The sequence below is a fragment of the Pan paniscus genome, chromosome 5 (genome assembly GCF_029289425.2).
Source record: "Pan paniscus chromosome 5, NHGRI_mPanPan1-v2.0_pri, whole genome shotgun sequence".
Lineage (NCBI taxonomy): Eukaryota > Metazoa > Chordata > Mammalia > Primates > Hominidae > Pan > Pan paniscus.
This window is the reverse complement of record NC_073254.2, coordinates 61,095,218-61,122,242: the sequence shown is the minus strand read 5'-3', so window position 1 is coordinate 61,122,242 and position 27,025 is coordinate 61,095,218. Positions and strand designations below refer to the sequence as shown.

The 27,025-nt window shown below is 36.3% G+C and overlaps 1 protein-coding gene across 3 annotated transcripts in view; it reads left to right on the top strand.

The window, feature by feature from the left end:
• CYP39A1 (cytochrome P450 family 39 subfamily A member 1) overlaps positions 1–27,025 on the top strand; it is a 102,797-nt gene that overhangs the window by 25,805 nt on the left and 49,967 nt on the right. For all 3 annotated transcript variants that reach the window (XM_008958685.4, XM_003833200.5, XM_063605302.1), the window contains one exon: positions 1,471–1,561. In XM_008958685.4, the coding sequence (XP_008956933.3) occupies positions 1,471–1,561 (91 nt within the window). The remainder of the gene's footprint in view (positions 1–1,470; positions 1,562–27,025) is intronic.

Genomic DNA, 27,025 nt, shown 5'->3' with positions numbered 1-27,025 from the left:
CCTCTTTCGTTTATAAATTACCCAGTCTCAGGGAATTCTTTATAAAGAAGTGTGAAAACAGACTAATACATTATGTCTTATCGCTATTTTTTTCCCCAACATGAACTCTGACTCTTCAAGTAAGATGAAGTGAGTATGGAGTAGTTATTAATTGAATTCAATAATTTAGCACTTTTATCTGTAGTTAATAGTAGAAAGGGGGCCTGAGTAGAGACAGGACAAGATAGTTCTCTGAGCATCTGTTTCATCATCTGTAAAAATGAACTAGATAATCTCTAGGATAAATCTTTCTTAATCTGGATAACACTCCTGAAAGAAAGCCTCTAAATTGAGGACCCGTGGTTCCCCTATTCACCTTGTTTATGTAAACAGTACCATATTTATCCTTGCACTATCAATTTAAAGTTAGAAAGGGAAAAATAATGAACAGTATTGAATTTGGCTTATTTGAGCACTTCTTTTCGGACAATTGCTCTTCCTCTTTTGACCACAGAGGGGAGTATTGGTATTATTTAAAGGTACATAATGTTACTTCACAAAAGAGACAGACTAAATTTAGTCAAAGTATTGCATGAATCATTTCAGGACCAATTTTCCTAGATGAAATCTCTTTCATAATAAATGTATTTAGAAAAAAATGAAAGTGAAACCCACACTTCTTTGGATGATTTTATACAGGTTTTCTTTATTGTGTAACCTAAGAATAGAAGCAAAACTATTTACCTGAGGAGGAAGTTAATTTTTAAGATGTAAAGCAGTATGATTTTATCTTGTAATACCATAACGAGGAAAGATATGAAATAAGTTTGAGTGGCCAGGAGAGAAAATGTGCAAATATACTATATTCAATAGCATTGAAGTGTGAAAGGACTCAAAAAATTTTTTTCTTTTATTTACTAATTCAGAGCCAAAAAAAGCCAAAAAAAAAGGACTTCGTTTTTGACATTGAGTACTCTCATAATTTAGTTTACGGGATGGTTTCCTGCTGCATTTTCCTGGGCTTATTTAAAACTACTGTGTTTCAGTTGAAGAATATAAAATGTGCTAATTCACTTGTATTCTAAGGAAATTAAATCTTAAGAAATGTTTTTGTTTTGGATTAATATTCTTAAGTGTCATAACTAGTTGCTTCTGAAAATTTAATATATGCCTATATAATATTTTGTGTTACTCATTAGTAAAAATAACAACTTTTCTCATTTTTAGTGAAGATAGATGTTTAATCTATTTAAATTATATAGTTAAATTATAGTGACAAAATAAAAATTTACATCTGGCTTCTTGGAGATATATTACATATCTCTTATTAATAATATCTAGTTGTTTTCAAAATATGCTTTCTACCAATGTGCTCTTAAGGTTAATTTAAACATCATCCTTTTAAAAAAATATATGTATGGCTAATACTAAATATGCTTTTGTTCACCTTCAAAGAAGTTCATATTTTTGATATAAGTTTTTCTTTTTAAGGTTGCATTTTGGACACTTGCATACGTCCTTTCTCATCCTGATATCCACAAGGCCATTATGGAAGGCATATCTTCTGTGTTTGGCAAAGCAGGTACTAAACCTTATTATATAGAAAGACACAGCTAATAATGCATGTTTGTCACACATTATTGGCAAAGCTAAATACCTATAATTTTATAAAAATTCAACATAATCCAAAATTCAACATAATTTGATATATATCAGGATATAAATTGATCAGGTAGAATCCTAGAGTTTAATTACTGTCAAGCATATTTTTGTGCAACTCCTTCATTTTCCAAATGATAAAATCAATGCTACAGAGATTGTGATTTGCCTAATTTCCTTACTTAAATATATATACACATGTTTGTTCTTCTAATGTCTTGGATCTTCACCTCAATTGAATGAATGTCCACAGTTTTCAAGTTCAGGATTTTTCAGATTTTATAAAAGTAATAAGGGTATATTCCATATATTACATAAGAGCCCTAATAGGACTGTAGAGGTCAGGTGAGGCTTGCTACCAAAGGATTATTAAAAGACAACAAACAAAAAACAAGTAAACAAAAAGAAATTAAAAAACCCTTATAGTTGTTAGAAATTTGAGGATTTAGGAACTGCAAATAGGGATTGTTGCCTTGAACTCTTTAGTTCAGATGTCGGCTGTTTATTTATCATCTCTTTTAAAAAGCAAATACAAGCTTGAATAGAGAGTACTCAACTACTTGTTTATTCAGCATAATTTGACCAATCTGGGGAGTTGACTTTTTTAAACTTCTTAATATCTCGTATTATGTATCCTGATATAAAAAGAATAAGAAATGATAGGGTTTTCTTGGAAGAAAACAATATAATATTAGGGCAAAAGGTATGATGCCAGTTAATGGTTTTCCCTCTCCCTTCCATGATTACTGAAAATATTTTATTTAAAGTTTTTTTTTTTGGATTGCTTCTTATGGAGTTAAACCAAAAAGTAAACTGGCTTGGCAACCATGAATATCTAAGTAATATTGTCTGAGCCTTGAGTATGCGTCAGCAGATGCTGGACCTTATAGAAATGGTGACCATCATTATCATTGAATGCCAACAATGCTAACAGGTTAGATTCTGGAAAGACACTGGTGAATATAAGAGAAGACAACTGGCCTTTGTGCAGCTTGCATCTACAAAACAAATAGAAAGGCACATGCCCACATGTCTACAAATGGAAAAAGGCAATGCACTCTTGATTGTCACATATTCTCCTTTATCATTTCCTTACTAGAGTCTTTTCCTGACTTAGGGTACTCCAAATTTGTGGCTTTAGGAAATAAAAGAGTAGAGAGGGGATGATGGGGATAACTTGGGGGGTCCTCTCTGACCCAAAGGCCACAACAGAAGTGTAACATTAATCTAAATTTCTACAAGGCTTGATTCTAGAACTCTTGAACCCAGTTCTAGTGGAGAAAGATTACAACCTTTTTGCTTTTTCTATGTTATTGTTTATTTTTAAAACCCATTGTTCTCTTCTGACACAAAAAATGCTCCTTCGAATAGTACTACCAGTGCAACAGCTACATTATATCAATGCTTTCAGTCTATAAGACACTACTGCAGAATTGAAAACTATTTATGAAAGACATAAAACTTTTTTTTTAACCATTCTTATACAGAAGCTATTCAATCAATCCATACATAAGATCTAGTAGCAGCTCAGGAATTTAAATGTTGTGAGAGGAGTCCACAGATGTTTGGAAGCTGATATCAAGGAAGATATCCATGTGTCCGTACAAAGGATTCTGTCAAGGAAGGAACATTTAAGTACATTGGGTTAGTCAGGATTCTCCAGAGAAATGGAACCAATTAGGATGTAAATAGATACATAGATAAAGAGAGAGAGAAAACTCAAAAGACATTTATTATAAAAAATTGGCTGACCTGACTATGGAGGCTGAGGAGTCCCATGATGTGCTGTTGATGCAGGCTCTCAGTGGATTGGATGGTGCATACTTACATTAGGGAGGGAAGCCTACTTTACTGAGCCCACGAATTCAAATACTCATCTGTCATCCACAAACACCCTTACAGGCACACCCAGAATAATGGTTAAACTGAATACCCCACGGCCAGTCAAGTTAACATATAGAATTAACCATCATCTAGGCATCATCTAATCTGTTGAGTTTTGTTTCTCTGGAGAACCCTGAGTAAATTTACCCACCCACGTATAGGAGGGCAGTCTGCCCTACTCAGTCTACTGATTGAAATGCTAATATCAACTAGTAATACCCTCACAGACACACCCAGAAATAATGTTTAGTCAAATATCTGGGCACCCCCTGATCCAGTCAAGTTACATGTACAAATTATCATCACTGGCATGGAACAGGAATCTGACTCAGTACAGCAGTTTTTCCATTCTATGCTCTTGTCTCCCGCAAGATCACCATTTCCTTCTTGGGAAAGTCTTTTATGAATTTCCAATGCTGTATCTCTGTGGCTTCAACACTCACTTCTAGGCACTTTGCCCAACTTTCTTATAAAACAAATCTCAGGGTAAAAACTACTATTGAATACTTGGGAAAGGAAAGGGTCAGACTCATACCACTTTTCTAAAGGCAGTTAGTTCTTGAACTATCTTGATAGCTGCCTTTCAGCCTACTCTTGTGTTCTCTATTTGTTTACTTTAAAATGAAAGCTTTTTGGGGCTCCTTTGTGAGGATGCTTGCTTAGCCCCAATTATTTTGGGTGGTGCTTTTCATTATTCTACTTCCTCTAACTAATCCTGTACACCTTCTATCTAAGTCTTTATTATCTTCCTAAGTCTTCATTATCTGCTTCTTCCTTTTCTTGTTTTACAGCTGTGTTTTTATTTTTTAATTGCACACTTTTTTATTTAATTTTTAGCGACAGGGTCTCACTTTGTCACCTGGAGTGCAGTGGAATGATCATAGCTCACTACAGCCTCGAGCTCCTGGGCTCAAGTGATCCTCCTGCCACAGCCTCCTGAGTAGCTATGACCACAAGTGTGTGCCAGCATATCGGGCTTCATTTTTTTTAATGGGACATTGGGACAGAGGAAGGTAGAAGTGCGTTCTCAGGTTGTCATCTTGAGCTATAAGTTTGTGTGCATGTAACATGCATCAACTTATAAATAAAATTATATATATATATAATCATATATAATTAACATACCATAAAATTTATCCTTTCAAAGTGTGAAATGTAGTAGTTTTTAGTATATTTATAAGATTGCAACCATCAACACTGTCTAGTCCCAGAACATTTTTATCACCTTCAAAATTAATCCCGTACCCATTAGGAGTCACTTTCCGTTTCCTTCTATTTCTAGCTTCTGACGACCGTTAATTTACTTATTGTCCTGACACATTTGCCTTTTGTGGACAGTCCATATAAATGGAAACATATGATATGTGGTCCTTTGTGTCTGGCTCCTTTCGTCTAGTGTACTGTTTTATATTATAATGTTTTACATTAATTGATTTTCAGGTCTTAAAGCATCCATGCATTTCTGGAATAAATCCTGCTTAATCCTCATGTATAATTTTCTTTATATGTTGCTAGATTCAGTTTCCTAGTATTTTTTGAAGTATCTTTTTTGAAGAATCTATATTAATAAGGAATATTGACTTATAATTTTCTTTTCTTAAAATAACTTCGTCTGGTTTTGGTATCAAGATAATTCTGGCTTCAGAGAGTGTATTTCTTCCTCTTCTAATTTTTGAAAGAGCTTATGAAAGATTGATATTATTTCTTCTTTAAACATATGGTAGAATTCACCAATGAAGTGATCTGGTCCTAAGATTTTCTTTTTGAGAAGTTTTTTGATTAATTCAGTCTTTCTACTTGTTACTGGTCTATTTAGATTATCTATTTCTTCTTGAGTCAGTTTTATACTTTATGTCTCTTTAGGACTATGTCCATTTCATCTAGATTATCTAATTTGTTGGTATAAAATTTTTCATAGTGTTCCGCACAATCCATTTTATTTCTGTAAGGGCACTAGAAAACCAAATATTTCATTCCTGATTTTGGTTTGGGTCCTGTTTTACCTTCTTGGTCATTGTAGCTACATATTTGTCAATTTTGTTTTCAAAGAACTCACTTTTTAATTTTGTTTATTTTAACTTGATTTTATTTTTCCTAGTGATTTTTGTATTTAATTTAATTTTGTTCTAATCTTTACAGTTTCTCTATTGATATTCTCTATTTAGTTCTTTAGAAAAGATTTCCTTAGTTCTTTGAACATAATGAAAATATCTGATTTAAAATCTTTATTAAGTCCAGCAACTGAGTTTCTTCAGGGACCCTTTCTGTTGATTCTTTTTTTTCCTCTGTGAATAATCTATTCAGACAGTCTTCTACTTATAGTGGTTCAACTCTTGATTTTTTAACTTTATGATTGTGTGAAAGTGATACACATTCAACACTGTATTTTCTTATTTCATGTCTTGTTTCATGTTTCTTATTATATGCCTTATAATTCTTTGTTGAAAACTGGACATTTTAAATAATAGAATGTAACAACTTTGGAAATTAGATTCTTCCCTTTCCTCAGGGTTTGTTGTTGTTGCTGTTTATTGTTCTTGTTGTTTGTTTGATTGTTTAGTGACTTTCCTTAACTAATTCTGTAATGTTTGCATTCTTTGTCATGGGTGGCCACAGAAGTCTCTGCTCCATTATTTAGTGATCAGGTATTAACTAGACAGATATTTCTTTACCTCAGTAATTTAGAAGTCCCCATTCTTTGCTAAGGGACTGTGTGTGCATGTTGGCCATGCCTTCAACACTCAGCCAAGCAGTTGACAACTCTGCCTTAGCTTTCACTTTCTTCCTGTGCAGAGCCTCAAGGATGGGTGTACATGACAGCTTGTGGCCTTCTCATGTCTTTCCTGAGCATGAGTAAAGCCCTGGGCAAATGGATGCCCTTCTAAATTCCTGGGAATTCATTAGACCTCTGCAAAGCCACTATGAACAACTCATTCCCTAGCCTTTCATTTTCATCTTGTTGGTTTGCCTGTTGTTTGTCCAACAGTTACCTACTGACTCAGATAGTTGCAAAGTTAAACAGTTGTCTTTAAATATTTTAAACCAATACCCCTGGAGGAAAGGCTTTTCATACTGAGTGAGCTCCAAGTCATGTCAAATAAAGACAGTCTTGCAAGTAAGGTCTTCTAGGAAACTGCCAAACTTGTCGCATAATGAGAATACTGTAGTAGTGATGTTTAGAAGAAGTTCCAACCTTGTTCTGCCCTATCTAGTGACGGCTGGGTTGTTGATTTTCACTGTGAATGCAGACTTCTGGCTTTTAAGGCTTCTATGGAGATGTAGAGAGGGGTTTGAGAATAGGGCAGGTTAAAATGACGTTAAGCTTGATGTTCTTATCAAGATTCAACTGTTTTTTTCTTGAATAGACATTCTTGAATTGCTGCAAAACTTTGGTTAATCTGTAGAATTCTAAAAAACTTGATACTTAGAATTTTTACCAAATTTCTTATTGGTTTTAAGGAGGGAACTTTAGGAGATCCTTGCTCTGCTATTTTTACTGATATCACCCTGAAATGTAAGTTTTAAAATTTCTTTAGAAAACCTCCCAGGCTTATGTGGATTAACCCTTAATTCATCCATTATTTTACTTGGCCCTCAAACTTATTTTTTGAGTGCTCACCACGTGAAGGCATTGTGTGAAGTACCAGAGCTATGAAGATGAGTAAAGTACAGTCCATGTTCTTGCAGAAACGTATGAACTAAGTGCTTTTTATAAAAATTGAAGACAGGTTTGGAAGTATCCAGAAGATATTAGGAGAGAAAAAGGAATATTTACATTGTTTCTTTGGAGACATGTACCTGCTGGTAAATTCAGTAAGGTTCCTGTGCCTGGAACTCTTTCCCTTACTAATCTTTCAGTCAGCTTGAATGTCTCCTCTTCAGATAGATATTTTAGTCTTACCCCATCTAAAGTCACTTTCCCCAACTCTGCCCTTGGTGATTCTCTGACTTGTCTTACTCTATATTTCCTTAAAAGTAAGACAAGTTAGAGAATCACTAACTTTTAAAAATATTATTTATTTGTGTATTTATGTATTTACCCCACCAAACTGCAATGTCTCCAACAACAGAAACTAAACATAGTTGGTCTTTGTAGTACCTAGCTGCCTAGAACTTAAAAATTATTCAACAACTATTTACTGAATGAGTTTAATGAACAAATGTAAGAATATATGGCTAGTTTTAAGAGATAAGTATCTTGGTCTAGCCTGTGTTTGCAGCTCTATCAACCATCCCATTTGACATTTTATATGAAACGAATGTTTTATATAAAGACTTTTTGACAGTTTTCTGCACTTAATTTTGAGTTAGCAGAACCCTATTGTATGATGGTCAGTCAGTTGGGAACCACAAAAGGAGCTAGATCCTTTATTAGGATTTCCACAGGAAAGGCAGAGAAGGGACAAGTCAGCAGTTTAGCATTAGCTAGTTTGAATAATCCCCAGGGGCTCTAAACTGTAGAGTGGTTTCTAGTGGCCTGATATCTGGCCCTGAGATGATTAAGGCAGAGGAATATTGCTTCTTGGGTTATCTGGGCCAGATAGAGGGGTGTAGTTCTAGATTCGTTGATTTGCATGTCAAAGGTGTGCTCCAGGCTGAGTTCTGTGCCAACTGGAAGAACTAGCTTGCCCCGAGAGGGAGAGGAGCAGTCTCTCCCCAGCCAGGAAGGTTTTCTGTTTCTTTTAAAAATGTTATACATTTAAGAAATATTATTATAAAAAAATTTACACACCCACACAAATCATAATATACAGAAAATTAAAAAAAATACGTAATACACCTAGTCCCAGCCAATGTCTTATCAGTACTTTGAGACACTGAGTAATTTCAAGCCCAGTAATCCGTATGAATGGTAAATAATGTTAACTTTTCTCTAGGGTTTTGATCTCTGTAAAGCATTTTTTTTGCCTGTGGTTTTATTTTGTCCCTTAATTTTGGGTGAAACATGTATTACCAAATCATTGATGATCTGATAAAGAATATTTTTGCTTTGTTTTCAAATTTTGGGGTATAATTCCTAGAAATTAGTCATTTTGTTTTAAATTTTAATTGATAAGTTAGTACACATTATTTCAATTGCCTGTCATAACCTCATAATGTAGTGTGGACACTAGGGTCAGACTGCCTGAGTTGAAATCCAGGTGGAGACACTTATTAATGGTGTATCTTTACTCAAGTTATCAAGTTCTTTAAGCCTTTTTCCTGTTTGGGAAGATGGTTAATAATAATCCTCATCTCATGAAGTTATTAGAAGGATATAACAAATGTAAATTAGATAGATAGTGTAGTACCTGGCAAATCGTAATTGCTTTGTAAGTCTTAGCTATGGCCAAAACTGATACAACTATATCAGTTATATGAAATTTTATAATCCTCCCATATCATGAAATTAGTAACTGTTGTAACTTTGAGTTTTTCTACTTCCAAATATTAGTCAGTGTTGTTTTTTGAAATAAGATAGTTTTCTTGAATGTTTATAGTCACAAATGAGTTACTTTCATATGAATTGGCTGTACTTTTGGTGGTGTCAAAATGCAGCAGAAATATAGCATGAGACTATTTATGTCTAATTTTGCCCTACAAGATAGGAGTAGTAGAAACAGTAATAGTTAATAGCGCTAATTAAGTAGCAGGCCCTATTTTAAGTGCTTTCCTTGTTGGCTTATTTAATCCTTGGATCATCCTTCCTAAACATTATTGTTTGCCCTATTTTATGCACGAGGAACGTGAAATCCCAATTAGATAATTTACCTAAGACCATACAGCTAGCAAGTGGTAGGGGTGTGAGTTGAGCCTAGTTTGTTTGGCATGAAAGTTGACAATACAAATCAGCAAATCTCCTTGTTTCAAAATTGTACTTAGAATCCCTGAATTATGATGCTTCAATCCAATTTCCAGCTTTATTCTGTTCCAAGTTGCTTCCACTTTAATCTTCCTAAAGCATAGCTCTGGAGGTGTGCTACATGTATACTCAGAAAATGTTCCTGGAGTAACATTCATACCCCTGAGCCTGATACCTGTGGCCATGATGGTAGGTTTGACCCACCTTTGCATGCAGAATCACAATCTAACCAAGGTAGACTTTGGAATACCCGCTAAAAACACTCTGCATTTTGTTTCTGCTATGTGTTAACATTTATAACACTGAATATGATTTAATGCTAATATATTTATAAAACTTTACATATAAGTAAACTTATAGATTAGAGAAAAACATTTTCTAAGCCATTCACCTCATTTTTGATTCAAAAAATATGACTACCATATTTATAACCCAGTTGTTTTCCAAAACGATATGATGTGTCTGCCAAGACAATAGAATTACCCAAAGAAATTAAGGACCACTTAACCAGGGCACTTTAACCAGAGCAATGGTCTGTAGTTTATGTAGACAATCGTCTTTACTTGTTGCATACCTATACCTTCTTCTGACCAAGGCCACCTGGACATGTAGATCCCAACCCCCCTAATTACCTCTAAGATTTTGTTCCATTGATCGATCGCCAATCTCTTGGTGGGTTCAACTTCTCTTTCTCCACTGGCTCTTTTCTCTCTCTGTGTCAGATTCTGGTACTCAGTGCACACATCCAGTGACCTCACATCTCACTCAGAATGAAATCTAAAGCCTTCAAATGGCCTCAGAGACTCCTTGTCATCTGATTCCTGTCTAACTCAACGACCTCATCTCTGCCCTTTCATCCTTGTTTATTTTACCCCAGCCACACCCATTCATTTATTAATTCAGCAAATATTTGTTGCACTCCCGTTATATGACAGGAACTGCTTTAGGAACTTGGAAATATGAACAAAGTAAATATTACTTTTTTCTTGGTGCTTACATTCTGGTAGAGGATACAGACAATTAACAATAAATGTAATACATAAGTAAACTCTAAAAGTAAAAATATTAAAAGGTGATAAATGGGTGGGCATGATGGCTCATGCCTATAATCCCAGAGCTTTGGGATTGCTTGATGCATTCAAGACCATCCTGGGTAATATAATGAGGCTCCATCTCTTAAAAAAAAATTGTTAGCTGGGCATGGTGCCATGCACCTGTGGTTCTAGCTACTCAGGAGGCTGAGGTGGGAGGATCGACCTGAGTCCAGGAATTCAAAGTTGCAGTGAGCTAAGTTTGTGCCACTGCACTCCAGGCTGGGCAACAGAGCAAGGGGAAGCAAGGAAGGAAGGAAGGAAGGAAGGAAGGATGGAAGGAAGGAAGGGATGGATGGATGGATGGATGGATAAAGAGAAAGAAAGAAAGAGAAAGAGAGAAAGGAAAGAAGGGAGGGAGGGATGGAGGGAGGGAAAGAGAGAGAGAGAAAAGAAAAGAAAAGAAAGAGGAGGAAAGGAGGGAGGGAGGGGGGAGGGAGGGAAAGGCTAGAGAAAATCAGGAATGCCAGGGATGGGGGAAGGTGGTATTATAGTATTAAATAGAATCAGTGTAAGCCCTAATTGGCAAAGTGAGATTTGAGCAAGGACTTTAAGATGTTAAGAGTTAGACAAGCAGATATCTAGAGGAAGAGCTGATTGGGGTCAGAGACAGCAGATGTGGCCTCACTGTGGGCTCACAAAACTCTTTGAGATCACCATCATGATGGCATTTCTGTTGGAAGATGTTTGTCCTTTTTTTTTTTTTTAATTCCAGAGGAGAATGTGAGCACATTTCTAAAAAATGGTTAATATTAGGTTGGAAGAAGAGATTCAGGAAAAAGCTTTTCTTTCTTTGTCACATTATTCAAAGCAAAATTTGATTCAACTCTCAATGCGTGGATTTTTAAATAAAAAAAAGAGGATGAGCATTTGGTTTTGATTCAGAAAATATGACTACCATTCAGAAAATATGACACCAGTACACAGGTATTCTAGTTAATTATTGCACTGTTTTAAAAAACTGTCATTAGATAAGTTTGAAGTATCATGAGAAAGGTGGGGAGATATCATTGTACTTAGTCTGCTTTTATGGAGTCTTTAAGCGAGGGGTCACTAGCCTGGGAATAGACAAGGAGTGTATTTGTATATATACACACAGACATATGCATATATAAATATATGTTATGTTTATAAAAAGGTATATAGTTATAGTTATAAAATGTATTTATATTTATAAAAATATATGTTCATAATGATATATTTTTTATACTCATATATATTATTTACACACACACATATTGATACGTATCCATTTTTGGCCACGCAAAATCTGAACCCTATGTTTCAACAGAAACTTGCCTGCCATAGTGGGCAGAAAAATGCTAGATTTTTGTTTTCCTTGCCTTCCTTGAAACTAGGATATTACCATGAAAATAAGACTTTGCCAATCAGATCTACCAACCCAAGACTTCGAATCAAGAGTTACCGAAATAAAGAAATGGAGACTAAAAAATTTTCCCTGGAAGCAACTGCAGGTTTTGCAGGATGAAGTTTCTGGGGACACAGTGTCATTCAGTATCCTATGCCAGTGGCCACAATGCACTTGACATCAGTGGCAGTGTCATGCTTGCCAGACCAGGTCTGTCGCCTGATTTGGAGCAAGATTCCTGGCTATGCACCCTTCAAGCCTGGTTGTCCAGCCCTCTTAAAAGTTACATAAACTACTTAACAAACTTTTAATAAATTATTATTATTTTACTAAATCAGCTAGATTTAGGTTCTGCTGCTTGCCTCTAACAGATCTTGCTGATAAAATATAGAAAGTGTAATAACCAGAATGTCCAATATGGAGAAAAAAGTAGAAGTGACAAAGTCAGCTATCAGGAAAAGTGAATGGAGCCAAAGGAGAAAATGAGCATACTCTCCTGTGGTGGTATAAGGGGTAAGATGAAGAAGAAAAGACACATCTATCCAGATTTTATGCTGTGATCAATGTACAGTGGACTTTTTACATTGGAAATGTCTGTAGGAAGCAGAAAGTCAGGTGAAAAGAGAACTGTGAAAGCCATGAATCCAGCAGGTTCTTGTGTGATGGAAACTCGGAAGGACTAGGGATATACTTCCATGACACCTCTCCTCTTTGTATGTCCTCTCTAAATATGGTAAATCAAGTTATTTGGCTGGTGCAAAAGTAATGGTGGTGTTTGCCATTAGTTTATTTACCTTATTTAGAGAGGATGTATAAAGAGGAGAAGATGTAATGGCTTCCATCACCACTGAGACATTTCTTCCTCCTGTAGAGTTTTATGTATTCTCAATATGGTGAATATTATTGTATCCACAGAGCTGAAGAATAAAGTTATCTATCTTTTTACTTTGACATTAAGCTATATAGTATCACAGATTCCATTTTATTTATTTAAATATTTACATTTTAATTTGTTTAAGGAGGATTTCATCAGCCTACCATTATGGTTTACCTTTCTATTTTAATTAAAATATAATTTTATTTAAATATTTAGAGTACATATTTAGATGTGGTGGGTTTTTTTTTTTGCTTCTTTGTGTTTTGTTTTTTTCAAAATGACTACTAAAGTAATACCAGATTGTAAAAGATTAATTGACAGCGTAAATACTCACACTTATGGGTAACTGACCTAAAGCAATCAAAGGCATTAATGTTTAGCTCCTGTGTAGGCTGTGTTATAAAGTAATTTTCATTTCTAATGCAGGACTCCCACTGTGAGAATCTGCTCATCAACAGAGGCTCATTCTTTCCTAAAAAAAAACAAACAAATAAAAATGTGCTGGAAGTTTTTTCACTGTTGCATTTGACTTTTCCACCTATGCTTTTTAACATAGGATAGCATACACATGCACCCATTTTATTTTATTTTTTTGCTGATCAGTTTTACTTTGCCTTTATTTAAACAATAAATTAATAAACATTTTCTGTTAATTTGCAAGGAACCAGATTAATAGAAATGCACCTGCATAGAAATGATTCCTATCTTACATAAAAGTCATGATTTATGCATCATAAAAGGCACATACAGAATTTTCATTGGATTAGAGAGTTAGCAGTTGGATTCATGAATTTCAATCTTGTCACTCACTAATTGTGTGATTGTGGATGAAAGAGAAACCTTGCTCACCCTGAAGCCAATCAACAGTGGCTTTTGGTACCACTGTGTTTTGATTTAGCAGCAATCCTGACTAGGGTTATACCAACACTGTGGGATGGCCAGCGTCTGTTATCTGGTGACATTGACTTAGGTAGCTACACGTTATACACTGGTGAGGAAAGCGTCTGACTCTTCTCATAAACACAAACAAGTATAAACACTAGTAAAGTGAAAAGTGATATTCTAGGTAAACTCCGTATTGTCTGCTTTATTTTAATTAGTTGATTAGTTTTACTTTATTGCATTTAAGCATCTGTATTTATTCTTGAAATCTTATATATTGTCATTGTTTACCCATATTATAACTTGTATGCAGCTTCCCTTCACTTGGGTGTGTCTCAGCACCATCTTGCCAACCAATAACAACCTTCTTGGAGGACTCCATCATGGCGTATTGTAGACCTGAGTCCCTTCAGTGAACTTAAGCTCATGCTCACTACCCAACTGCAGCCTGCCAGGGCCCAATGGCTGATGGCCAAAGTTGTGTCTGTGACAGATTCTTGGCCCCTTGTGCGATGCATTGCCCAAAATAATGAAGAAAGAGATCAAGGAGCAGAGCCAAGGACGCTCCAGTGGAATTATGAACAGAAGGAAGTTATTTTATTTTAAAAAATTATCTCCATTCCCACCAGTAGCCTGACACTATGAACCTAACACAGAGATATGGGAGGCTATAGCTTATCATGCAGGAAATTTCTCACATAGCCTCATTTACCTTTGCTAGCCTAGCTTTTAAAATCCAAGAATGGACCCAGGAAATTGTAGATTATGGAGGAGCTTCTTACAAACTACTTCTCATTTATCAACCTTGAAGACCACATATAGATTACTTAAAAAAGTATTTATAAATGCAAGAAAGTTCATTTGAAACTATTCTTTCTACCCCAAATATACAGTTTGGCTATCTTCTTATTCCCTTGGCCTTGAAGATCAGGATGATGTCATTTTGGAACTCATAACTTGTGATTTTCCTATCTACTAACCTAGCCATAATGACTAGGGTGAGACTTGCATGTCTAATACCTGGCCCAGGAGAGATTTCTCAGGAAGCTTTATTTCTTCCACTGTTTTCTACCTTTAATACCCAAAGTGGGTCTTGTGATACCCTAGCTCAAGAGATTTTGTGTGAAGTCACTCTCTCCTTTTTCATTGCTTAGCTTCAGTGGCTGAAAGAGATGCCTCTGATAACTGTAGATTATTTGATATCCCTGTTCATATTTATAAGCTTGGAGATAGGTTCTACTCTGGTGCCTCTCATTTTAAATCTTTCACTATCTTATTCTGGGGCAGCACTGTTGATCTGCTTTATTTGTTCTCTACGTTTTTTCATTTAGACACAATTCTTTCTTCAGAGCATTCTGTTGGTGAATTTTTCAAACATTTGGATAATCTTTTTTTTATTCTTTAGGAAATACTAAGGTAAAAACTCTTAAAGTCAGGCTGACATCTCTCCAGAGAACATAAACCAAAAATTTGGACTCAGACTCAGTACACTGGCTTTATACATAAGGGTATTTCTAGATCAAAATTTATTTCACATATTATTATCTACCCACTGTTATCTTCTTTAGGCAATATTCTCTCCCTGTTATTTATCATGTATTGGACTATATCCTTTATTCCTTGAAAAAAATATCATGATTATGAGGCATGCTCCATTTTTGTCCTCCAGTAATTAGAGAAATTGATAATCTCTTTTTTAAAATATGAGAGAAGCACTTCTTAAAATAACACCAAATATTATTTTTCAGAATAGAATCTTATATGGTTGACTTGGTATAGTGGCATTGAACTTCGTTTGACATGAGAGAATGGGATTTGGGATATTTAATATGTGCACGTACTGATGGAAGAAAGAGTTGGGAGGGTCAGCCTGTCAATTCTCCTTATCTTCCATTGGATGTAATAACCTGTTCTCAGAAACGTTGCAGTCAGTCCTTCATATCTTTCGCACTCCATTGTTATCACTGCCTTTTCCAGGCTTTGCCTATTGTTATGAATGTCAAACTGAAACAGCTGAGCAGGATCTACTTCCAAAAGGTTATTACTTGTAATTTTTCAATAGGAATATGTGTATTTGATAATAAAATCTTATCCTAAATCCTTCACATGCCAAAAGGCCATATCCATCCTTATAAAAGTCAGAACTAGAGCTGAAGGCCAGAAATGACTGAGATGCTTGGAAGAAGCTGGTGGCTGGAGGAGGAGAGTAGAAACATGTGTGGTTTGCCAGGCTACTGCTACAATCCCTGAGGCCCCAGTGCTCATATTGCCAGAGTCCATGGACAATCTCTAGGCTTATTATTTGCTTTCCCCAGTCTGTATTCACCACAGATACTTTAAGCTGCTTTTTAAGCCTTCCTTCTCATGTTACATCTCTCCTTCCTATTCATTTAACTGGTATTTCTCTTGCATAAAGAAATCAGACTGGGGCAGGACCTATATGGAGGAAACTATAAGATTTTTAAAATATGTAGGTTTTAAAACAATCTAAATAAAGAAAAAGGCATATCACCTTCCTGGATGGGAAGATTTAATATGAAAATACACTTTTCAGATTACTGTACATATAATGAAAATTCCATTTTTTGGGGGGTGTAGTTAGCTAAATGATTTAAAACTATATAGAAAAATAACTGTGATTATAAATAAAAATTATTAGAAATGTGACCAGGCGCCGTGGCTCACACCTGTAATCCCGGCACTTTGGGAGGCTGAGATGGGAGGATGGCTTGAAACCGGGAGTTTGAGACCAGCCTGGGCAGCATAGTGAGATTGTCTCTATGAAAATTAAAAAATAAAATTTAGCCGGATGTGGTGGCATGCATCTGTAGTCCCAGCTCCTTGGGATGCTGAGGTGGGAGGATCACTTGAACCCAGGAGTTCGAGGCTGCAGTGATTTATGATAGTGCCACTGCACTCCAGCCTGGGCAACAAAGTGAGACCCCATCTCTTTGTATACATGAAATGTAAATTAGTAAGGCCAGATTCACCGTAATTAAGGCCAGATTTTAATAAGTTATTAAAGCTTATTATAAAACTGCTATAACAAAAGAGTACACAATTGGCACAGGAAAAACAATTGATCCACATAACCCTTGTGTATCTTTTACCAATAAAAATCAACTTTATAATCTTTTCTTTCAAAACTAAAACTGTGGGTAAATAGTTTTTTTTTAAAAATTGTTTCACATTGTCAAGACAAAATTTCCCAAACGATCTACATTTGGAAAGAATTAATATTCTAGAAACCTGCACTCAATGGAGAGAACCTATAAAGAATTTGCGGGGATAGCAGTGAGTGAAAAGACATTTAACTTCACAGCTACCATCATGATCTTTCATCTGCTGTCATCCCCTCTTCCTTGAATTTTCTATAATTTGACTTATTATCTTTCCCATAGATATTTTATCTCACACAACATGTATAATAATAAACGTGTGCAATTACAAAAGAGATAAAAGTTTTTTAAGAAACAACAAACCCAAATAGTAAATCATTTTTCTTTGTTAAAGCAATATTTGAGAGGTAATATAGAGTATTGATTTTTATATTGAATTTTTGAAGGGTCTCTCAGCACAGTAAGCTTACAAGTTGCTTGGAATGATAGCACAAGCCTTGTGTGTTAAAGAAGGCTGGAATAGCTTATATTTTACATATGTGTCCTCAGCTCTGGAGCTTCCCTGTGTGGACTTCCTTCTGTTTTTCCTTTCTTCATTTTCAAGAGGTTTCTGTGAGCTCTCTGACTGAGGCAACAAGACATAACTAATCTCCAGGGACCCATTCTACTCTTTTCAAAAAAGATAAATCAATTTTTTTGATGTTAGGAAAATCACATTTACTGTCTACTGATTTTAGGTACCCAATAAATTTCTTTCTTTCTTTTTTTTTTTTTTTTTGAGACAGAGTCTTGCTGTCGCCCAGGCTGGAGTGCAGTGGCGCGGTCTCAGCTCACTGCAAGCTCCGCCTCCCGGGTTCACGCCATTCTCTTGCCTCAGCCTCCCGAGTAGCTGGAATTACAGGCACCTGCCACCACGCCCGGCTAATTTTTTTTGTATATTTAGCACAGATGGGGTTTCACGGTGTTAGCCAGGATGGTCTCGATCTTCTGACCTCGTAATCCGCCCACCTCGGCCTCCCGAAGTGCTGGGATTACAGGCGTGAGCCCACGGCGCCTGGCCCTAAAATTGATTTTTCTATTCGGTAATCAAAGATCAGTTTCACACTATTTCCTTTCAAAATTAAAAGAATAATTGTACAAAAGTGTTTATTGTTTTCTCCATTTAGAGACAAGTCAACAAATACTCGTCTCACAAAAAAATTCCCACAAATCTGTAACCAGCCCATTCTCGCTATCTATAAATAACTGTTATAAAGCCTGTTGTAGGCCAGGCATGATGGCTCACGCTTATAATCCCAGCACTTTGGGAGGCCGAGGTGGGTGGATCACCTGAGGTCAGGAGTTCGAGACCAGCCTGGCCAATATAGTGAAACCCCGTCTCTACTAAAAATACAAAAATTAGCCGGGTTCGTGGCAAGTGCCTGTAGTCCCAGCTACTCGGGAGGCTGAGGCAGTAGAATTACTTGAATCCAGGAGGCAGAGGTTGCAATCAGCCGAGATTGTGCCACTGCACTCTAGCCTGGGCAACAAGAGTGAGACTCCGTCTCAAAAAAAAAAATTAAATAAATAAAATAAAACCTATTGTGAATGGTATTATCTACTTCAGATATTATCACCTCCATAAGAGTGAATATATATTTTATTAAAAAATAGATATATAATTTTTAAAAATGGAATTGCTGAACATTACTTTTATTGAAGTTTTAAAAATTCCTGAAATGAAGGGAAGGATGTAAGGGTCTCTTTTTTCCCACTCTAGAATGCTGACTATTGTAAAGTTTTATTTATTCTTTATCTTTAGCTTTGTCTCTGTTCTCTAAAAACTGACTTTGTAGGATCTTATCTAGAGGTCTCTGGTTGAGAAAATAAGCCAGAAATCTGAACAGTTACAGTTTTCCGCCCTTATTTTCTCACAGGAATTGTTGTCATTGCTTCATTATTTTTGCATAGAAGTCATACAAATGCTATATATTTTCCAAAACTATTGAATAATTTTCTGAAGTGACAGTATAAACACTAATTTTTTATTATTTGGTTTTTACTTTTTGAAGAAATTACTATTGTAAAATTTGAAGAGTAGATGTATTGACCAAATGTTGATAGAAGTCATTGCTGAAGGTTATTGAATAAGTTTGTTTGTTTTTCATCTATTATCTCATGTATATTTATTCCAAGTTCATTCTCCTTCATGTGCACTATGATCTTTTGCACACACTTCAACTTTATATATTTTAAACAAGCTGTTCTAGGAATATGGAAAGGCAGCCTCTGAGAAGGAAAACTTAGTCATGACACAGAGGAGCAAACAGCACTGAGAATTCATGCTTTCAAAAGTAATGAAAGAGGTGGTGAACTGTGTTGGGGTTGCACTCTTTAAATCTTGGAAGGATTTTATTATTTGCATTTTTTTCATCTTTTCATTCTGATTTTCATTCTTGGAGAAGCACGGGGTTTCCTCAGTATTCAACTCCACTTTGCAACCCCACCTTCCGGTTCAGTCTCCTTGAAATTATGTTTCCAAAGGTCTGAATGAGTTAGTAAATGCCTACCATTCCCCTTCTTTTCTGGCAAAAGATGGATTATTTCCCCAAAGTTATTAGTTAAATTTTTAATGAATATTACTTAAAAGCTGTAGAAACAATTATATATATATTTATTTATTTACTTACTATGTCTGCATGTATGCGTGTGTGTGTGTGTGTGTGTGTGTGTGTGTGTAGGGGGAAGGGGCTTGAAATATTAAGGAGCTAGAGAAGCCATCTCTCAAAGAAGGACATCCTTTAGTGATTCTATTTGACTCATGTTCTTTTTTTTTTTTTTAAGCCCAAGAAATTTTTGTGATTAATTTTGGAATTTAAGTTAGCATTCTTTCTGACTCCAACCCATCCTTCCAGGCTTAGTTGAAATTTCAGCCCTAAGTGAGAAGAGACACTTGAATTCTCTTATATGAAACTTAGAGATATTTATATCCAGGTATTTTGTGTGTGTGTTCTTGTTTCCAGGATCCTTTAAGGCAGTGGCTGTGTGTTTCTCATTCCCTTCTCGTCTTTGAGGAAGCAATGTGGCGTAGTAGCAAGGTTGAAGGCTTTCAGTATAGACAGACATAGGTTTGAAGGCCGCTCTGATACTTTCGAGCTTGTCTCCTTGAACATTTTAACCTCTCTGAGGCTCAGTTAGCTGGCAGATATCTATGGGGAATAAATGAAGTGATCCAAAATATTTGTGACATTAGATGGGCAATAAATTAGTTTTATTTCCTCCCTATCTCTTATGGCACCTATGCTTAGGCTAGCACATAACAGATATGGAGCAAATTTACATTGAGTGAATCAATGGCTAAAGTAATAGAATTTCAATTTGTTATAATTATTAACAAATATAACATACGTAATGTATTATAATACACTTATCATTATGAGTATGCAATACTAAAACTATGTATAATGTTTTATAAACTTTTTTTACTATTTCTGAATGCAAGAATCATCATTTCTTTTACTTGATTTTCAACATCCTAAGGTTTGCTTTTATCATGTTTATGCCAAGAGTTAAACAGATGGTTTCTGAATTTTAGCCCAAATCACTCAGTTTCTTTATTGGTCTGTCGTCTGTACTGGTCCCTGTCTCCATTAGACTGTAGCCCTTTTCATGATTACCTTGGCATTCTTCCAAGTGAAGCCTTCTAATTTTAGAGTCACAATGCTGGAAGAACAAATCACAGATGTGCATTGAAGTATGCACAGTATGGGTACAGAGCTATTTCTAAGAGTCATAGTAAAAAAGGTCTTTTACACTAAAGAATCATTCGAAAACTTAGTGTATTTCCTTTTCTTTTTCTTTGTATGGTCCAAAAATGCTACATTATTTTTCTCACATGACACTGACATTTGAGAAACTAAAAATATTTTATCAAAATATTTATTTTCCAAATGTAGGCTACATCTCTAATACATTTATAGGTCATAATTTTAAATGTTTTCAATTCAAAACAAGCTTCCGTTTCTATATTATTCATATAAAATGTTTTACCCTTTTTAACTTACTAAGAGTACTTTATCCAAAAATGTTTTTCTGAAGGAGGTCAAGAACTTCACCATTACTAGAGTCCAAACTTTTCCAAGACCAGAATTATGCAATATGTAGGTCACTGTGGAGTCTCTTGGATTTTCACAGATCTGATTTCAAACACAAACTGACCGTTAATTGCCACCTATCCTTGGTCAAGTAGAAAGATACTTCTTTTCGGCATCCTATAGCTGCAGTAAAATAAAATACAAAAAAAGTAGAGGAATTGTTTGATTGATTTGTCCAGTGTAGATGCTGTAAATAGATTTTGAGAGAAAACAAATTTTTTGAAAAGTAAGATTTAGAATTTAAATTGTAAGCTACTGCTAATTTATTTATAATGTCCATTTGTGAAGGGCCCTAGCTTGCTGGAACCACCTTGGTTTTTAAAATAAAGGTAAATTGTTCGGACCCCATCTCAGGTTTCTAATTATCTTTGGAGGGAGAAATGGGAGAGGAGGCAAGAGGTAGAGGCTTGTGTCTTTTCTAGCCCTCTCTTGATTCCTAGTTCCTGCATTTGCTGATTTTGCAATTTCTAAACTCTTTCCCTTCTGCGTGTCTGCCACGTTTTCTGCATTGCACTGCCTCACTGGACATCCTCCAGCTCTTTATTTCCCAAAGTGTTAAGTTAATGTTAGCTGATTTTATTAAAATATTAAAAATATGGGACAAGGAAAGTAAAAATTACATTGCAGTCAGAAACAAAAGTCCTGTCTGCCAAAGAATTTTCCTTGACACTCTACTAGGTTATCAGTGACCTATCATTGAAGCTGGGCCCTCTCTCTTCTTGGAAATCCCCAGCTTTGCCTTCCTTATCTTGCACACTGGCAGCCCCAGTTGCCTTTCACTTCCTGTGCAAAGCCACTCACTCTCCCTTTGTCTCACCGTGGACATTCAGGGGTTCTAACATAGGACTTCATCTTCTCATACACACTGCTAGGCGGTGGTTTTCTTGCTTTCTTTTTCTAGAGTACGTTCCAGAACAAGCTTGTCCAACCTGAGGTCCGCAGGCCACATGTGGCCCAGGATGACTTTGAATGCGACCCAACACAAACTTGTAAAGTTTCTTAAAACATTATGAGATTTATGCATGGACCTTTTTTTTTTTTAAGTTCATCAGCTATTGTTAGTGTTAGTATTTTATATGTAGCCCAATGCAATTCTTTCTCCTCCAATGTGGCCCAGGGAAGGCAAAAGATTGGATACCTGTATTCTAGAAGAATTTTGTGTCCCCTCATAGATTTTTAAATTGATGTCTAATAGTTGCTATCTTATGTTTAAGTAATTGCAAAGGATATCATTCCTGGTATATTTTCTACATGTTCTTAGTCTATTTAAAATACATATCAAAAGTTGCAGATTTATTATAGTTCACTCAGTTATGAAAAATGGGTGCCATATAACCTAATTCTCAAAGCCAGTTCTTATTACCAAACTAATCATCCAATCCGATTTATCTTCTAACAGAAAAGGTCTGATTTCATTCTTTCAATTCAAATAAACATGTTATTATGTGTTGCTGTGACACTCATCTCACTTTTGAATTCTGATTCTAAGATCATCAGGTGGACAAACATGGTTTGTAAGCAAGGACTAGTGGACAAATAGGTGAAAGAAGACATGTCTGCTTTTGGTATTTCTTTCCTGTGCCTGTTTTACTTTGCTCTCAAGGGCTTTTCCCTTAGGTTCCATGTGTTATCTAATTGCCCTTTTGTTTGGCAGCCAAGAGATGTTTATACCTCAAGGAAAAAGCACTAGAGTAAAAATCGGGATAGCTGAGAGGCAAGATATTCCATCGTAAAGTCAGGAAAAGGTGATTGTATTGGGGAGATGGGAAAAGAGAACTGGGCCACAGTCTTTTCTTCAACAGATCAGTTTTAGAAAAGAGTGAATATGGAAGTTGAGTATCAGGGAATTGATTTCCTTAACATTTGCTCTCATGTGCCCTCTGGGTATGTGAATATAATTCGAAGATGATTATAATGTATTCTAAACAAAGACATTTTCCTTATAAAATATAGACTACTTCTCAGGGAAAGAAATTTTCCTTGTAAAATATAGACTACCTCTTAGGGAAAGCATATTGTAAAATAAGCATATTTTACAGGGTTATCCAGATACTATGCTAGGCATTGTATACTTGACTTGGTTATATAAATGATATGTACAGCGAAGACTACATAGAATTTATAGTATTGTAAAATTCAAATGCTGGAATAAAATCTGGACTTCTAAGCAATAGGAAGTACAGTGAGGAGCAAACCAGTAGCTTGTCCCCTTGATGTCCCCTAGGCAGGGGCAAACTTTTTCTATATAAGGCAGATAGTAAATATATAGCCTTTATGGAACATAAGGTCTCTTTCACCACTCTGCTATTGTAGTGTGAAAACAGCCATAGACGTGTAAACGAGTGAGTAAACCAAAAAGTATCTGAGACAGGTCTCAATCAATTTAGAGGTTTATTTTGCCAAGGTTAAGGATGTGCCCAGGAAAAAGGAATACAAAACCACAGGGACATTTGTGAGTCCTGCTTTTTCCAAAGAGAGTTTGGGGACTTCCATGTTTAAAGGAGGAAGAACAGGCAGTGGGGGAAAGAGGAAGGGGAGAAAAAAGGAAGGAGGGTAGATAAAAGGGGCAAGTGCTTGCATTCTTTTGGGTCTTTGATCAGTGTTCACTGAATCCACATTTTACATATGAAAGAGGTGATAGAGGAATAGTCAACTGTATATTCATCTAGCCCACAGAAAATGGTCAATTTATATAAGTAAACATAGAGTAGCTACCTGTGGAGACCTCTGGCCTTCTATCTGTAGCTATTTGCTTAGGAACCAAAGGAAAGGCAGTTCCAGCTTAATATTTCCCTTTGGCATAGTGAATTTGTGGTCCTGAGATTTTATTTTTCTTTCACATTTCCAATAAAACTTCATTTACAAAGTCAAGCAGTGAGCTGGATTTGGTCTGTTGGCCATAATTTGCCAACCCATACCCTACGCTATGGCTGCATACAGGGGAGAAGGAGAATAGGGTCCAATATATGTGGCTGCATGTAAGCTCCAGACTTTTGTAGCTGTAAAAATGATATAATTTTGAACCATTTCTGAAATCCTGGCCAGTTAAAAATTCAATCATAATTGATCATCACATTATTTAGTTTTATTGTTCAGAAGAAGAAATAAAACTTTTTTCCCCCCCCATTTTATATTTAGTGGCTTTCAGTGTCAATATATCCAGTCAGGATTTCTGATTTAAATCATAATTTTTACCCACTAAGTGTATTTACCTACATTTTATAAAATAGAAAAGATAATTTAAAAATTGGCAATAATAACTGCTTAAACCTAGACTATCTAATAATAAAATCCAAGGATGTCTTCTACCTCTTTTAATTCAGCACTGTGGTTCTTTTTTTTTTTTTTTTTTTTTTTTGAGACATGCGCCACCACGCCCGGCTGATTTTGTATTTTTAGTAGAGATGGGGTTTCTCTGTGTTGGTCAGGCTGGTCTTGAACTCCTGACTTCAGGTGACCCACCCACCTTGGCCTCCCAAAGTGCTGGGAATACAGGCATGAGCTACCATGCCCAGTCCAGCACTGTGGTTCTTAGAGTGTGGTACCTGGACCAAGAGCATCAGTATCACCTGGAAATTTTCCAGAAATGCAAACTCTTGGGCCCCACATCCAACCTATTGAGTCAGAAACTTTTGGATCCCTGCAATCTGTGTTTTCACAAGCCTTCCACGTGATGCTGATGCATGCTTAAGATTTGAGAACCACTTCTCTAGTATATATCAGGTTTTTACTAACTCTTTTTTACTTAAAGATTTTTACATTCTCCCTCAGAAACGTCTTTCAAATTTGACCTCTCTACATACCTCCCATTGCTGTTACACAAATTAAAAGCTTCCTAATTAACCTCACCTTCCACCATTTTAGACATGCATTCATCCATCCATCCATCCATCCATCCATCCATCCATCCATCCATTCATTTATTCAATAAAAATATATAGAGTACCTACTGTATGCTGGACACTGTGTTAGATACTGGATATACATCGAAGAACAGATCTAACAAGATTCTGAAACACATATAATCACATCCTATTTGGGGGATCCCGGGTTATTTTATATATTAATAGGAACTATAAGGGAAATAAAATGAAATAATAGTGATTAGGGAGATATTAGTTGGGGTGGTCAGGAAAGGGTTTCTGCAGAGGAGAATTTTTAGCTGAGAGCTAAAAGGTGAAAGGGATCCAGCCTTTCAAACAGTTGGAAAAAGCAGAGGAAATAATAATAATAAGTAACCTGAGGACGGGCATGGTGGCTCACGCCTGTAATCCCAACACTTTGGGAGGCTGAGATGGGCGGATCACCTGAGGTCAGGAGTTGGAGACTAGCCTGGCCAACATGGTGAAACCCTGTCTCTAAATAATAATAATAATAATAGGTAACCTGAGATTTTGCCACATGCCAATTATAGTGGTAAGCGCTTTACACATATTAACACTTTTAATCCTGACAGCAACCTTGTGGGCACGTACTTTCTGTATTTCCATTTTATATGTAAGCAAACTGAGGCATAGAGAGGTTGGATAATTTACAAAGGTCACATAGCCTCTAGGATTCAGTGTGAGATGGGACTAGAGGGATAGATACGGCTTTATTTGCCAAAGTGAGAATGTTGGATTTAATTCTAAATGGTATTGAAGCCATTCGTGGGTCCTGAGACGGTACTGACTTGGTCTTATTTACAAAGGGGTTGTAGAGGAGCCAGGTGGGAGCAGGAAGCATGATGAAGGCTGTCACCCTGGACCAGGTGAGAAATATTCATGGCTTGGACAAGAGTGGTAGCAATGGAGATGGAATGATGTGGATGGAGGTAGGATTTAGTTTGCAAATAGAAACAAATTGTGCTGATTGTTTAAGGGAGTTAAAGGGAAAGGAAGGACAAAGGAAAACTGTTTCTCTACACACAACACTTCTGACACCAAATGTGTGGGTTTTCCACACCAAACAATTCTCCAGTTCTCTTCAGATATCAACTGGGTGTCCTAGAACTTAATTCAATTCTGACACTAACTGCATGACATTATCACAGACCCACAGGTTAGGGGCTCAGTCCCGCAAGACTCTCCCCAACTTCAGATGCCCATTGAAATTAGTACAGCCCCAGGTTATTCACACTTCTGTCCAACTTGTCTACAAATCGGGAGTTTTCCACAACCACCTCTCCAGATTCGATAATTTGTTGTAAGCACTCACAGAACTCAGGGAAACACTATGCTTACTATTTCTGGTTCATTACAAAGGATATTAGAAACTATACACATGAATAGCCAGATGAAGAAGCACACAGGGCAAGGTTTGGAAGAGTCCCAAGCATAGGAGCTTCTTTCTCTGAAGTTGGGTGTGTTACCCTCTGGCACATGCATGTGTTCACCAACCCAGAAGCTCTTTGAACCCCTTTATTGAGGGATTTTATGGAAGTTACAGTACAAAGACATGATTGATTAATTCATTCTCCATTGGTGACTATCTGAATCCCCAGCCCACCTCCCTTCCCCAGAGGCTGGGGAATGGGGCTGACAGTTCCAATCCTCTCATCTCATGGTTGGTTCCTTTGACAACTAGCCCCTAATTTCCAAGAGTCACTTCATTAGCATAGTCAGGTGTAATTGAAAGGGGCTTATTTGCTGGGCAGGGTGGCTCACACCTGTAATACCAGCACTTTTGAAGGCTGAGGTGGGCAGATCACTAGAGGTCAGGATTTCAAGACCAGCCTGGCCAACATGGCAACACCCCGTCTCTACTAAAAATACAAAAAAATAGCTGGGTGTAGTGGCACTTGTTAGTAATCCCAGCAACTCAGGAGGCTGAATCGCTTGAACCTGGGAGTCAGAGGTTGTAGTGAGCCGAGATCGCTCCACTGCACTCCAACTTGGGTAACAGAGTGAGTCTCCATGTCAAAAAAAAGAAAAGAAAAAAGAAAAGAAAAGAAAAGAAAGGGGCTTATTATGTATGAATACCAAAAGATGCTCCTCTCTCCCCTATCATTCAAGAAATTGCAAAGGTTTTAGGAGATCTGTGTTAGGAACCACAGACCAAATATATATTTATTATATCACAATATCAAACAGAATTATCATGGATGATTTCTAGGTTTGAACTTGAGCAGCTGGGCAAACATTGTTACCATTTTCTGCGATGGCAAGACCAAGGCAAGAAAGGCTTTATTTCAATGGGGCAAGTGAAGAGT